This window comes from Peromyscus leucopus, chromosome 4, assembly GCF_004664715.2.
Source record: "Peromyscus leucopus breed LL Stock chromosome 4, UCI_PerLeu_2.1, whole genome shotgun sequence".
NCBI classification, from domain to species: domain Eukaryota; kingdom Metazoa; phylum Chordata; class Mammalia; order Rodentia; family Cricetidae; genus Peromyscus; species Peromyscus leucopus.
Genome location: NC_051066.1, coordinates 120,856,866 through 120,873,178, shown reverse-complemented (window position 1 = coordinate 120,873,178; position 16,313 = coordinate 120,856,866). Strand labels below are relative to the sequence as shown.

Sequence of the window (16,313 nt, the reverse complement as noted above, 5' to 3'; positions counted from 1 at the left end):
AACACAGACACACACACTGTTATCCTTGTAATTACTGTTAAGAAGTAAGCATAATCATTCAAAGCTTTCCCAATCTAAACATCTACAGGGAAATGCTAACCATTGGGGTTATTGCCTGAAGGAGATTCAGCTGGAAGCAGGAGGGAGAAGCTGTCACAATAGTTAAGATGGTAAACTCTGACATCTTGGATTGGAGTAGCTCCAGCAAGAAGTAGCATCTTGTTTCATGCACATGTCAACAGAAAGCCTTGGACACTTTGCTAAGGGATCAGATGTGGTAAATAGGAGCCATGCAAAATTCTGACATTTTCAGAGCATGAAAAAACTAAACGCAATAAGGAACTAAACGACAACAAATAGACCACACAACAAAAAAGTGAGGAAGACATGAGAAGACTGAAGATTAAAGTGAAACAATGAAATAAAAAAAGAACCAGGTCAACTAAGAGGTACTTTAAAAAAAAAAAAAAAAAATAAAAACAGTAAAAATAATCTGAAAAATGTTCAACCACATTTTGCACATTAAAACTACAATGAGGGCCAGGCAGTGGTGGCGCACACCTTTAATCCCTGCACTTGGGAGGCAGAGGCAGGCAGATCTCTGTGAGTTCGAGGCCAGCTTGGTCTACAGAGTGAGCTCTAGGACAGTCTCCAAAACTACACAGAGAAATCCCATCTTGAAACGCCCCCCCCAAAAAAAGTGAGATTATCAAACAGGTGGAAAAGATTCTAGAAATTAAAATACACTCTGTTGACAGAGCTATGAAGAAAAGAGGGAGGTCATCAGCACCCTTCTGACACATCTGTCAATCCCATCCTGGGTATACACCCTCCACAGAAAGTGCTGTATGTACAAATGTATTTTTTTGCATCACTTTGGGGGTTGTATTGTTTTAGTGTGTGGGGCGGGGGTACATACATGAGTGAACTCGAGATCAGAGGACAACTTTCAGGAGTCAGTCCTCTCCTTCCATGTGGGTTCTGAGGATCAGACTCAAGTCACCAGGATTATGGGGAGAGAGCACTTGAACCCACTATGCAGACACAAACAAATGTGAGTGTTTGGTTTTTAGCGTAAAAGGTAGCATGCAGTCAGCCATTTTTATGTCCCCTTCTCATGTGCCCTAGACGGTCTCCCACGCCAGTTTAGCCTGATGTCCTCACATCTTTTTGTTGTCAGCCAGGCAGTGCTTACGGCAGAGCATACTGTGACTTACTGGTGCTTCTATTGTTGGATTATTGGATTTTTAAAAATTTGGGTCTTCTTCATCTGTATTCTTTGACAATGTCATGCATGCATGCATGTACGCATGTATGCCACATGTCTTGATCATATCTACTCTCATTCTTATAACAATTCCTAGGACAAGACCAGTCACATCTTCCTCCCAATTTTTATGACCCTGTTTTATAATTACTTAGTTTTATTTATTTTTTAGCTCACTGAATCCTCTTAGTGCTGTTCATGTGCCTGGGGTCGTGCAGTGGAGCGCATGAAGCCTTCCAGTGGCCACCCTCCTAGAGAAAAGTGATTCTCCCTTCCCCAGCAGCCAGCAGCTGCCAGAAGCTCTTCAACTAGGCGTGGGATCTCAGGATCTCAGCTTGGAACTGGCTTGATCTTGTGCAGGCCTTGTGTAGCTAGCCACTGCTGCTGTGGGGTCCTGTGTCATGCCCAGGGTAGTTTTTGTCTCTTAAGAACAGTAGTGGGGCCTTAAACATACATACAGACAAACAACCCTAGACGGACTCATGGGTTGTGTGTGTGCTCAAGGACATAGAAGCAGAAATAAATGATTGGTGTTTAACTCAGAGGATGGTGAAGGGCTAAACAACAAGAAGAACCCACAAACCAACTGGATGGATCCCTCAGGACACAGCAAAGGAAAGAATGATAAAAAGGCACATGTACATTCACTTCTTCAGTAAAGCGTGGGTATGAAGAACATAAAAAAATCAACAAATTCATCAATAGTTCTGTATTTCCAGACCCTGGATCAATAAGGTTTTGAATGCTTCTTATGACTCCTGCTGAGTGAGTGAGTCTTTTCTTCTCATCCCAAGTCTGCGGAGTACTCTGGACTCTACAGTGATGAGCAGTTTCTTCCAACCTATGCCTCTTTCGTCTTTTAAAGTACTGACTGTCCCTTACAGGGTTAACTGCATGACTCACTGTGTCACACTGCAGCTCTCATGACAAGACTTTCCCTTTCTTCCTTTTTCCCCCCTTTTTTAATCTTAAATTTTATTTTGTTTTATTTTGGTGGAGAGGGTGCAGAGGCAGAGAGCGGATTCGAGGAAATAAGAGATGGATGGGATCAGAATGCATGATGTGAAAGACACAAAGAATAAATAAAAAAGGAAAGTTAAAAGAAATAAAATACTGTCCTTATTTCTTTAAACTGAACTGCCATTATAGACTGTGAAGAAAGAGCTGTGCCTTCAATTCATGACCAGAAGTGCAGAGGGAGCTAAGGATATGATATTAAAAAATAAACAAATAAAAGATGGAGGAAAAGGAGAGCAGGAAGGAAGAGAAGCTGAGAGAGGTGTGATGTTTGTCGGGTATCTGCTACTATAACAAAACACCTGAGACTTTCACCTCACAAGGAGAGACTGCTTTAGTCATGGTCTCTAAGGTTTCCAGCCATGGTCTCCAATTCCTAGCACTAGGAGCCTGTGGCAAGACAAGGCATCACGACAGGGAGCACAGAACAGAACAAAGCTGCTAATCTCAAGGAAACAAGAAGAAAGGGGGTGAGGGGTGCAGAGATGGTAGAACTTCCTGTTTTTCCAGAGGACCTGAGTTTGGTTTCCAGCACCTACATCCAGCAGCTCGTAATCACCTGTAACCCCAGCTTCAGGCACTCAAACACCTCTCCTGGACTCCAAGGGCACTCACACATATATATCATACACACATACTCACACACACACACATACACACACACAAATGAAGTAAAATAAAACATTCTTTAAGTGGGGGCGCTTATGTTCCAGTAACCCCTTCAAAGGCATGCCCCTCAGTGACCTCACTTCCTTCCACTGGGCCCCACCTCCTAAAGTTTCCACTACCTCCCATGAGAGCCACAGCTAGAAAACACATCTTTAATATCATTAATAAATGGGCCTCTGGGGGACATTCAAGTTCCAAACTTCTGAAGGAAAAAGAATGCATGAGATAGCAATCACCCACGTGAGCCTGTCCTCATCCCCTCACACCAGATCAGACCATGACAACAGGGGCACAAAATCTCCATCGTGCCACCAGAACTGGATTGAAGGCCACTACAGACACCTACTGTAGGTAAGAAAAGGAACTGGTAAGATTAAGTTGTTCTTCACTATGCAAAAATCAGTTAAGGAAATCATCGAAAGATAGGCATTAAGGACAAAAGCGGAAGCAGTTCCCCCTTTGGGAAGAAGGCTGAAGTATAGTCACGAGATGATGTGAGCTAAGTCTGAAAACAGAGACATGCAGGAATAAATAAGAAAGCAATTACTGAGGAGGGAAGGGAAAGAGTTGAGTGACAGAAAACACAAACCAATTTAGAAAAAAAAAAAAAAAAAAGGCAGTCACACAGTGGTACCAAACTTCCACCCAGGAGCATGTGCCCATCCCACAGTCAGCCACCCTTGCCACTTATGAACAGTAAAGACCAGACCCACGCTATAATTTCCTAAATTTATATTCAGAATAATGACTTTGCCTCCCAGTCCTTGCCAAAGCCAGCATCTGCTGAAAGTTCACTCATGCTGCTAAAATGATTTAAGTAGTGAGAAGAGTAGGAAATTAGACAAATCCATAGGCATTAACTCCTAACCACAAAGCAAGAACAAGATGTGGTCTCCTGGCTCCCAGCACCTTCTCCTTGCATTATGAAGCTGCAGGAGGCCTAGACATAATGGATGTTGCATGCAGGGCACAGAGCTGGCCAATCATTAGCTACCACCTTCCTTTAGTGCCTGTCCGCATTGCTCTAGCTCTTTGTCCATGACAGAGAAGCCCCACAGCAAGTGCACAGGGAGCTCTACACTATAGTAACTTCTGGTTGGCTTGTGAGGTCTTCTTAGGCCCTGCCGCACATGACTCAGCACTGGAACTGGAAGCTTAGAAGGGTAGGCCCTTCCTTTTCAACCACTTCAGGCTGGTATAACATTTATTTCTCCATAATTATAAAACAACGTCTGCTTAGCACTCAATTTAGAGTGTTCCATGCCCCCTGCCAAATGTGCTTCCAACATTCATCCCAAGCTAGAAACCCCTGGTGGCAGCAGAAGCTACCACTGACTTCATTCCAGGGGCCACTCAATCTGAAGCAGTGGTTCTCAACCTTCCTAATGCTACAACCCTTTAATACAGTTTCTCCTGTTGTGGTGACCCCCAACAATAAAATTATTTCATTGTTACTTCATAACTGCAGCTGATTCTAAAACAGAGGGGTAAGTTTGCCAAATTGGTGCACTAGGATTTTTCCTCTAAGCAGTCATCTGCAGAAGAGCCAGACAGTGAGAAAGCACCAGGGTCGTGAGCTGTGAAATGGAAGAGATGGCCCACACAGTTTGACATTACTTCCTGCAGCACTGGTCTCACTTCCCTCTCTATCCCCCTCCCCAGTGAGCTGGGAGACTGCTGGGACCAATTGTATGTGGCAGAAGTGAAGCTGCCCCGCTTTCCAGACCTGACATTTCCATGTCCTATCTTGGGGCACCTGTTCTCAGAATCCTTGCTCCAGAGAAAGCCAGCACCACATTAGGAATTCAAGTACACTGAGATCAGCCGCTTCTGAGAAGCTCTGGCAATGTGGGGGTCCGGGGGATGAGGTGATGCAGGCATGACTCCAAGGAGGGAGCAGATAACTGTGACAAGGCCACCTTAGCAGGAGGCAAGCAGACAGCAGGGAGGAAGAGAAAGGTGTGCATGCCTACGGAAGCTCACTGGGACACGCCAGAAACCTCTCAACGGGCCACACAAACACACACTCTAAGAGCACAGTTTGCATCTTCCCTTACCCTCTGGTCTCAGCTTAAATGTCTTGGCTGCTAACAAATATAGAGGCCAAGTTGTCCTATTTCCAACCATGTTTTCAGCACTGTGCTTTTCTCAACATCTCTGTCCACAGCTATCTCTGAAGCTCTTGGAGCCTTCAGGCCAGTCACACATGTGCCAGTGTGGGATGCCTGCAACTTTCCGAGACTCGGCCACATGCTCTGTGGTTCCAGCAGAGGTACACCCCCATTCCTCCTGCTCTGATGCTCATCCTAAGCCCTACCTCAGCTCCAACGCAAAGAGGAGTGCATTTGTGCATGCTGTACTGAGGCTATCACCTGCTCCGGGGTCCACCAAGGAGTGCGGCCAGGCTCTCTGTGTTATGAGGCCATATTGGTCTTTGAGGGTCAAGCTGCCCCTCGGAACCACAAAGATCTAAGTGGCCTGTGCTGCCACCTGGCGCCATGGTGTCATCTAGACCCAAACTGTGGCCAAAGGCCATGTCTGGGTCCGTGGCCCTACTGTAGCCACGGCCTGATTGATATCCATGACTCTTCTTACCATCAAAGGACAAGTGGATGCCTGTTACCTGGGGAAGTGTTGGCATTTGGGAACTGCGCTGCCACTGGGGCCATGCTCATCTGGGTGACCTGTGATGCCAGTAGTGCCACAGTGACATCCAGGCCCAGGCTGCTGACAAGGACCATGTCTGGGTTCGTGGTCCTTTCACAGCTGGAGTCTATGTTGATGTCTGTGGCCCATGTGGCCATCAAAGGCCACACGGGATCTGGCCCACCACCTCTGGCCACATTGGTGTCAAAGATCTGTGCCACTGCCGGGCCCATACAGACCTGAGTGACAAGCACTGCTACCCAGGGCCATGGCGTTATATGGGGCTGGGCTGATGCCAAGGGCCATGTCTGGGTCTGTGGCCCTGCTGCAGTTGTAGTCTATCTGTGGCTCCTGTTACCACCAAAGGCAGTAAGGATAGGGCTGTACAGAGTTGGCCCCGCCCTTCACTGGCCCTGCCCCTCACCAACTATAGCACTTGGGAGATTGGGCCCTTCACCTCATCTGAGGAACACAATAGGGGTGAACCGGCCCTGAAAGCGGGAGAGTGAGAGAGCTAACCCCACTGTCTGTCACACGGTGGCGGTGTTAAGGAGAGATAACACCCCTCCACCCCTCGCCACCTACTGCAGGCAGCAAAGGCTGGTCCACAGGTCATGAGAGCTGACCCTGCCCCTCACCGGCTGCAGCACTCAGCAGAGTGAGTCCTACACCTCGCCTAGGCAGTGCACTAGAGCTGACTCTGTTGGGAACGCAGGTGAGCCGCCCTGAGGATATGACATCAGGATAGCTGACCCCCATGCACACACTCCATAAGCTCTACAGAGCAATCTGGAGAGCAGGCCCTGCACCTTGCCTGGGCAAAACAGTGAGCTGACCCTGGTGATGTGGGTGCAGGTGAGCCAGACCTGAGAAGATGTGAGAGCCGAAGAACTTGCCCCGTCCCTTGCTGCCTGGTGCACTGGATGAGCTAGCTGAGACGATGCTGGAGAGCTCACCTGGGTGGTGATGACTAGAGAAAGCTGGCAGGGTGACCAACCCAGCTACCACCCAGACCCAGAACCAGGGCTATGAGTTAACCCACCCAACATCCACCTCATCTATGAACTGCAGGAACATATGAAGGGGCCAGACCTACAGATCCAAAACTGCAGGATCTCCATGGCACAGGACAACAGGATATCCAAGAGGAGCCTCAGAGAGAGCCCATTATCAATAGTACAGCAGAAGCCAGAGGCCTCGAGCCAGACCAATGATTCATAGCAATGAACACTTAGAAGTAAAGATGTATGAACTAAAAGGTACAATGTGTGACTCACTGGGCAACACTACAACTTCCATGCTGATAATTTTTTGTTTGCTTGGTTGGTTTTGGGTTGTTCTTTTAAATTTTGTTTTGTTTTTGGAGGGGACATTGCAAGGGCAGAGAGCGGATGCAAGAGGCAAGGAGATGAGTGGGATCAGGAAGTATAATGTGAAATCCACAAAGAATCAATAAAAAGTTTTTAAAAAAGAACAAAACCAAGAACATAGTCAGGCCTCCTTGCACCTACGCCTGCTCAAGGCATGAGCACCAGTCATTATAGGAGGCTCGCATGGCAATGGTTTCTGACGTGAGAATTTCCTTATACCTAATGATAAAAAAAGAAAGAATACAGAAGCCAGATGTGGTGGCACCCACCTAAAACCCCAGAACTTAGGAAAGGGAGGCCGAGACAGTAAGATCACAAGTTCAAGGCCAGCCTGAGCTACACAGCAAAACCACGTCTATAAATAAATAAATACTAAAGAGTGCATTTACACACAGGCCACATGAAAGCAGAGGTCAGTTTCTTAGGCAAGGAGGACAGTACAAGAACAAAATGGCCTTCTGCAGAGGAAAGAAAAAAGCTCTCAGCTCTGACAGAGGCTTCCACTGTATTTTATGAAAAAGACAGGGAGCGACTCCTGCTGCCAGCGCAATCACAGGTCCTCAGCGGTTTTTGTCTTTTGGTTTTTCAAGACAGCATTTCTCTGTGTAGCCAAGGCTGTCCTGGAACTTGCTCTGTAGACCCGGCTGGCCTCGAACTCACAGAGATTCACCTGCTTCTGCCTCCCGAGTGCTGGGATTAAAAGTGTGCACCACCACCACCTGGCTCAGCAGTTTGCTTCTTCTTCTCCCATTTTCCCCACAAGCTTTGGGAGCTGCAGCAGCTCTGCAGAGCATGAGGCTTTCAGAACACATGCCGTGGTGAGAACTAGCTCCACGCACTCAGTGTCTCTCTTCCACACAGGCAGTAAGCTGCTATAGACAAGGACAGTCTCCTTCCTGCTGTGCTCTGTCCCCAGCCCAGGCCAGGCCTGCGGGACAGCATCTCACTGATAGAGAAATCACAACAGCTACCTTAGTGGAAACAGTACAATACCTTGCAGTAGGAAGAAGACTTAAAAACCTGGGTAAACATCACCTCTCAGTTAAAAGACAAACCAGGCTTAGTCTCTCTTACAAAACCTTCATGGGGTTCAAACCCTTCGCTGAATTCCCTGAGCACAGCACAGAGGGCAGAAAAGTCCCCATAGACCAGGCAGAAGGATAGAGAAGGCCAGGGAGGCCAGGTGTGCATTTCACAGTGAACTGATCACATCAGTGACATGAGCCTCTAGGGATGGATGCTCACTTGATCTCAGGCTCTGTCATTCACTGAGTGGCCCTCCCATGGGTTATCTGATGAACCTCAGCATCCTCATCTGTAAAATGAAGGTAATGTCTTGCCTACCTAATAGAGTTGTGTTAATCCCAAAGATAAGAGAAGGACCACCACTCAAATCATTGTGGTCAAATTAATTAAAGCAAGCAATTAATTAAAGCAAGCTTTTTTTATTCGCAACCATAGGCTGCCTTCCCCTAAGGTGGGGCTCGAGGAGTCAACCTTGGATGTGAGGAAGACAAAGTTTTTATAGCTCAGGGGTAGGGGGTTTCCAAATGGCAGATTTGGCAGGCAAATAAGGTTACAGTAGAAGAACATCACAACAAGTTAGTCATAATGACCTCCTGAAACAAAGCCATGGCTACAAGGTGGGCATAACAAGGTAGTCATAACAACCCTTTTGAAGCAAGGGTAGGATTGCAAGATGGTTATACACAACTTTCTGAAACAAAGAGAGGACTGTCGTTCCTGGAACAAGCAGCACAGAACCATGTGTAGTTAAGAGGCAGAGCAGAGCCCAATCCTTGAGAAACGGGTTTAATCATAAACAGGAATGAACTGAGTTTGTCTTTACTATAAGATGACTTTCAAGCCTAAAATGGAGACAGACTGGTTCTTCATTTGTTGTGAAAATACAAGTGGATAATCAATGGGAAGTGCCGACTCTGCACAGGGCCTAGAAGTTCCAAAGCCCCTAATAAGAGATGCAGTTTGACATGCTATGGATTGACAATAGTAAAGTGGGGGCAATATAACTAGCTTGCCCGTGGGTGCTCCTATTCTATGTAGATCCAGGGAAAGAGCAAGGTTACATCACCATCACAAACAATGGGAAGTGAGACGACAGACTTCACTGCCTAGCACATGAACCACTCACTACTGGTCTGAGTGGGAAGAAAATGAATGCAACCCAATGGACACTTGTTGGGAATGTGAAGGAACAAATTATAAATGTAAAATAAATGCTCAACCATGAAAGAAGGAAGTGGGAAAAAATGTTAAAACTAGTTAAACTACTTTCCATTTTAAAGTTGCGGAAGTGGCCCTGAAAAATGCTAAAATGAAGAAAATGTATTCAGCAGTTCGTCTGCATTCACACATCTCTTCAGCTCAAAGGCTTCCCATGAAACTGGAAGCCAGATTTTCAAAAAGACTCAAAGGCAGAGAGCATGGAGAGCATGGAGAGCATACTGCACTCTTTCCACTGCGGCTGGAGAAGAACTGAGGCCAGAAGACAGAGAAGCTCTGTTGACAAAACCAGAGGCCTTCGGAAAGTCCAAAAGTTACAGAGATTTTGGCTAAAACTCTGCACTTTTTGGTTAAAAATTCAGGTCATGTTTCATAAAAGTAATTAGACAAATCATATCCCGTGAGTTTAAATTCTGACCCATCATAAACTGACATTGTTTACAGCACACTACTGCAGGCCCTTCATATAATGTCCTGGATAAAAATCCACACCACTCCAAACCCGGAAGCATCTGATAATCGAGGAAGCACTCCTCTCTAAGGACTAGGTGAGAGCTGTTCTGCATTCAGCCAAGCATCTCATAAGCAGTGTCAATGCCCCCATGGAAAGTGCCCCTGACATACATCACCGAGTTCTCGGAAATGGGATGACTCCATGAACATCAGCAGCAAGGACGACAACACGGACAGTTCCCAATCCCTGGCTCTGCAAAGAAGTAATTCCTCGGGGACCTGACTTAATCGCTCACTCAATAAACAAGCATGCTTAGCAAAGCTAGGTCAGAGGACCCAAGAGATGTATGCACGGGCTGTCTTATGAATGGAGTTCTAAACGAGGCCATTTCCAGAAGAGGCAGAACTATTCTCCTCTACCAGAACCCAAGCAAAGGCTGGGATTTGATTTAAAGCACAAAAATGCTGTATTATGTTTCTTCATGACAAATAGACACTTTTTTTTTTTTTTTTTTTTTTTTTTTTTTGGTTTTTCGAGACAGGGTTTCTCTGTGTAGCTTTGCGCCTTTCCTGGAACTCGCTTTGGAGACCAGGCTGGCCTCGAACTCACAGAGATCCGCCTGCCTCTGCCTCCCGAGTGCTGGGATTAAAGGCGTGCGCCACCACCGCCCGGCTAGACACATTTTTCAAGGAAGAGAATTAAAAGAAACACACCCACATACATACATACAATAATAAAGAAATAAAGAGAGGGTGCAACAGTTAGAAGGAGATGGCCAACTTCTTCCTCACACTCCCCATCTGAGACAAAAACCTGGCAGTTTAAAACAAAGGCCTCCTGCTGATGAACTGTCTCAATGAGTTCAAGGCCTGCTCAGGACCGGTTGAAGGGACACCAGCCTACTCGAACATGTGGCTCTGGCAGGCCTTGTCCTTCTCCCCATTCCCTCTGTCTTGCTAAAAAACCATCCCTAAAGCTAGCCACAAAGGTCTGTTCCCTTATTTGGCCACTCCTCCTCCTGAGGCTGACTACCAAAGTCCAGCAATCAGAAGCCCCCTTTGGCTCACCTAATTAACATGCCCATTTAAAATTAAACACCTCATCCTAACACGGGGGTTTCCCCTTTACCTTTATAAACTGCTGTAGTAGAATATTTTAAGGTGTGTTACTTTTGTTTATGTTGCATTTGTTTAATTCTGTGAAGCTGTGTTACTGTGCCTGTCTAAATCACCTGATGGTCTAATAAAGAAATGGCCAATAGCAAGGCAGGAGAAAGGAGAGGTGGGGCTAGCAGGCAGAGGGAATATATAAAGGGAGAAATCTGGCAAGAGAGATTGAGAAGGAGCCAGAAGAGGAGGACATCAAGGGCCAGCCACCCAGCTACATAAACAGCAACAGAGTAAGAGTAAGATTTTAAGATTTACAGAACAAAGAGAAAAGGAAAAGCCCAGAGGCAAAAGGTAGTCAGGCTAAGTCAGGTAGTCGGGGGAAGCTGGCAAGAAACTCTAAGCCTTTTTATACACATGTGCATATGCACACATACATGTAAAATGTGTGTGTGTGTGTGTGTGTGTGTGTGTGTGTGTGTTCCCCTGAGGACACACTAAAGGGTGGACTGGCTGACACACAGCACCTTATACTTTATACCTTATCCATTATATCAGTGTTTCCCACTCTTGTCTTCAAGCACATGCAGAATATATCGAGAGAGAGAGAGAGAGAGAGAGAGAGAGAGAGAGAGAGAGAGAGAGAGAGAGAGAGAGAGAAGAGTCTCAGAACTTTTTGTACTGATTGTTCAGCTGCAGCTTCCAGCTCACCCCTGTAAAAGCCCCACTCCTGCCTCTCCAAACCCCGCCCTCTCAGAGTACCTCCAACAGAGCCAAGGCTCCACAGCCAGGTCCTGCATTCTTGGCGGTTACTGTAGCTCCTCCCTCAAGTCTTCCCCAAAGAGTACTAAACTCAGGCTTGTGTCATCACTGCTCCTTCTCCTACCTCCAGCTCTGGGGGCCGGAGGACCCACCCAGGAGTTGCTTTACTCAAAATAAACCTGTTCTTTTACTTTTTCAATTTGGCTTGATCTGACTTTGCTGCATCTGTGGAGAAACCTACTGTCGGAGAACAGAAAACCCTATTACTGATTACCTACCTAATACCACAATGTTCTACATATATTAAACCAAATAAAAATGTGTCTACAAGGCTAGAGAGATGGCTCAGGGCTTAAGAGCTTTTGCTGCTCTTGCAAAGAACTGGAGTTCAAATCAGACCACAACCCATAGAACCATGGAGGCTATATATATAGCATGGAGGTCCGTCCCTAGGACGACTGTGGCTTATAATAAATTTTGGTTTTACTCAATTACTGAGCAAGCCTCAATGAAACATCTCACTATTAAGATAAGAATACATACTCTATCAAGATGATAATAGAAAAATAAATTTTAAACAATAAAAAAAAAGTGGGAATATATGGGGCGAGGGGGGAGAACAAGGGAATCCATGGCTGATATGTAAAATTAAATTTAATAAATAAATTTAAAAAATGGAAAAAAAAAAAAAAAAAAAGAACTGGAGTTCAGTTCCCAGTATCCATGTCAGGCAACTCACAACTATATGTAACACCTGCTTCGTGGGACCTGCGTGCACATCTGTACTCACATACACATACCTACACAGACACACACATCATTTTAAAATAAACCTTCAAAACATCTTTATAATTAATTTCACTTGTTTCTTTTTATTTGGGGAGGGGATGTTGCTTTGGTGCCGGGGAATTGAGCCCAGGACCTTGCTTGCTCTAGTGTCTTTTTTTCAGTGTCTTGCCACTGAGCTTCCTGACTCGCCCGCCTACCTCTGATGAGCTCTGGCCTGTAGCTCTTGCGTAGCTGTTCCAGGAAGCTGTTGTAGAAGCTCTCCGCCTGCTCCGTGGGCATCGCCAGGTGGAAGTCAGGCTTGTTCCCCTTGAGGACACACTGGAGGGTGAACTGGCTGACACACAGTATCTCGTACTGCTTATCCATCACGCTCTTGGACCAGTGTTTCCCACTCTCGTCCTCAAACACACGCAGATTTAAAATCTTTCGAACCCTATGGGGAAAGAGAGCAGTGAGAGCTACCTGAAGAACCACAAGGCCACCAGCACGCTCCATACTCCATCACTCACAGAAGCTGCGATACCGGCACAATGGTGAGCCATGCCGCATTTCCCCACCTGCATTCTCGGTGATAACAGTCCAGCTTGAGAGGCCTGTTCTGTGACTCCTTTTTGACAGCTCCTCTAATTCACAGCAGTCATCAGTGGATTTTTTTTTTTTTCATTTCAAAGTCAACCTAATATTCATCCCTATCCTCACCCACTCTACTTCCCTCTCAATCCTAATCTTACTAAAATCCCCGTATACACTCCATACTGTCCTTGGATGTTTATCCTCCAACAGTTGCTAAAGTCAAAAGGCCACTACTGTTAACTGGCTAGTACAACAGATGCATGGTGGTAATATCCAACTGGCTGTTCTGAGTTACTGTTCCACTGATGGAACAATACAGAGTTTGTACCAGGCATCCTGAACTCCTGGACTAAGGAACCGTTTTCTAAATTACACTAACCCTGCCATGTCCAACCATGTCCCATTTGAACACTGCAAATACTTCAGCTGAAAGAATATCGCTGCTTTAAAAATCAAAGAAATAACACCAGATGCATAAATCTCAGTACAATAGCAAGGTACATAAAAAGCCAAGACATATAATTCTCAAAAAAAAAAAATACTAACTCTGCAATAATGGCATTTAGTAAGTAAAATGAAATTCCAGATGGCAAACTCAAAATAATGATTATGAGTATGTTCAAAGACACATACAGCTAAACAAGGCACATAATAGAAGATATGAAAGAGGAATTCAGCAAAGAGGTAGAAATACTGAAGAAAAGCCAATCTGAAATTCTGGAGAAAACAAAACTCTGTGGAAAGTCTCAGCAACACAATAGCCCAAGGAAAGAATAGAATTCCTGCTTAAAGATAAGGGGAACAAAAAAAACCCAACAAAGACAGATAAAATAATACCAAGGTACCAGTGGGTGACTTCAATAGCTTACTCTCACCAAATCAGAGTCCATCCCAACAACAACTATCCTGGACTGTCCTACCCGGAGTTCTGGAAAATCCTACATCTATTTGGCCAGGCTCTGGCCTCTGACTTGTCCTCTCTGTCTCTTCCTAAATCCAAGCTCACATAATACACAGCTGATCTTCTCCTTTGTAGTCCACCCTCACAAATTAGCCAGGCCAACACCTCTACCTTATTAAACTTTCTGTCCAGCCAGGAATGTAAGGTCTCACTCTCTAAGGTCCTACTGTCCATCCCTCATGTTACTTATCTGGGATTAGCTATTACTCCAACTCACAAGACCATTACCCTAGATAGAAAACAATTCAGTCACTCACAGTCCCTACCACCAAGAATGAAATTCTATCCTTCCTAGGAATGGCCAGCTTCTTACACTCTTGGATTCCTCCTTTCTCTCTTCTAGACTGCCCACTACATAAGGTGGCCCTCGACCCTTCACATGAGCCCCTTCTTGTACCCATTACTAAGCCACTTCATAAGTTTCAACAGGCCCTCCTCCAGGCTCCGGCCCAACATCTTCTGGACTTAACTCTCTCCTCTCTTCAGGTTACAGAAAAGAAGGGATGATATACCATCAGGGTCCTGGGTCACTAACTGGGAACTTCCTTTATGTCTGTTGCATACTTATCAAAAAATTAGAGCATACTGTCCAAGGATGAGCACCTTGAGTGTATGCTCTGGCCATACCCAAACTTCTTATATTCAAATAAAAAAGATTGACCTTCAGGTCAACCACTACTATCTGTGGTGATATATTGTGTACCCCCAATAAAATTTGCCTGGGGATCAAAGGACAGAATCAGCCACTAAATTAGACATAGAGGTCAGGCAGTAGTGGCACAAACCTTTCACCCTATCACTCAGGAGGCAGAGATCCATCTGGATCTTTGTGAATTGAAGGCCACACTGGGCTACATTAGAGAACCAGAACCAGGCAGTGGTGACCTATGCCTTCAATCCCAGGAAGTAATATGGCAGGACACAGAAAGGTATATAAGGTGTGGGGAAACAGTAAATCACTCTTGAGGCTGAGGATTTCATAGAGGTAAGCTAGTGGCTGGCTGTTCTGCTTCTCTGATCTTTCAGCTTTTACCCCAATATCTAGCTGTGGGTTTTTTATTATAAGACCTTTTAAGATTTATGTTACACTAGTGGAAGCCCATGAACTGTGGACTGGTGGCTGTGGAGTCCCCATAGGACTGGACTAGGCCCTCTGGATATGGAAGACGGTTGTTTGGCTTGAACTCTTTGGGGGCCACCCAGGCAGGGGGATCAGGATCTGTCCCTGGCCTATGGGCAGGCTTCTGGAATCCGATGCCTGTTGTGTGACACCTTGTACAGCCTTGGTGCAGTGGGAAGGGGCTCAGACCTGCCTAGGCTCAGTGAGCTGGGCTCTGCTGACTCCCCATGGGAGACCTCAATTTGGGGGATGTGGGGATGCGGAGTGGCTTGGGAAAGAGGGCTGGGGGTGGGAGGAGGGAGGAGGGGGTGTCTGTGGATAGCATGTGGAGTGAGTAGAAAATTTCTTAAGAAAAATGAAAAAAAAAATTCATGTTACAACTGTCTTCTCTCTTCATCACCTCTCCCATTTCCTAACATATATGGGTCTCCAAACACTACTCACTTCCAAGACTTCTCTCTCTTCAGGTAGCATTGGCAGAAGATGCTACACTTATTTTCATTCATGCCCACATCTCAACACTTCAAACTGACTCAAGTTGCTGATTTGACTCTCTTAAGGTGTGTATAGATTATTGTTTCTGCTGGCTTCTGCCTCCACCATCTTTGATTCCAAATTCTAGAGTCCACCAAGTCTTTAGCCATTTATTCCCTCCACCTACTCTATCCTTCCATCTCTCCTCCCCTACTCGGTAAGTGTCCTCTCTCTGGCTCCTGAAGCCTGCTACACCCTCCAGGACCCCACCCTATGGGCAACCCTCTAGTTACTAAGACATTTACTCCTCCCTCTCTATATATATTAGCACCCTCCCTGTTTTCTTGCCTCCTCTGCCTAGGAGCTGCCTGCTATGTCCTGCAGCTTCTTTAAGCCCTTTTGGGCCTCTGTGACCTTGTCCCTCCTGGCTCTCAGCTCCATCCTGGAAGTCTCCTAGCTTCTCTATGCCCTCCTGGGCTTCTCTCTTGCCTCTCAGCTCCCACTTGGAGCTTACAGAAACTCCCTCCAGCGGGGTTCATTTGCAACCTTTCCTCTTTTCCTCCACAAACTCAGATTTTAGTAAGGCCTCACTCTGTTACTACAAACAGCTTGGCCTCAGTACATTTCGATGACCTAAACTGGCATGCTCAATTTTCAATGGTGGCAACTTCTGCCACTGCGCAAATGATCTGAAAATCTTTTATATCTAGATTTGCTCTCCCCTCCTCTATTTCTTCCTGTCTACACCTGTCCAGGGTAGCTCTTATATAAGGAGACCCCTACCTCTAACCAACTGCCCATGCTAACAGAGTAGAGAAATTGCTCTATATCAGGCTGTCAAAGGCAGATTCAGCAGTCAGT

At 45.8% G+C, this 16,313-nt stretch overlaps 1 protein-coding gene across 2 annotated transcripts in view; it reads right to left on the bottom strand.

Annotated features, from left to right (window-relative positions):
* Positions 1-16,313, bottom strand: part of Dtd1 (D-aminoacyl-tRNA deacylase 1) — a 171,726-nt gene that overhangs the window by 147,645 nt on the left and 7,768 nt on the right. For both annotated transcript variants that reach the window (XM_028893270.2, XM_028893269.2), the window contains exon 3: positions 12,522-12,757. In XM_028893270.2, the coding sequence (XP_028749103.1) occupies positions 12,522-12,757 (236 nt within the window). The remainder of the gene's footprint in view (positions 1-12,521; positions 12,758-16,313) is intronic.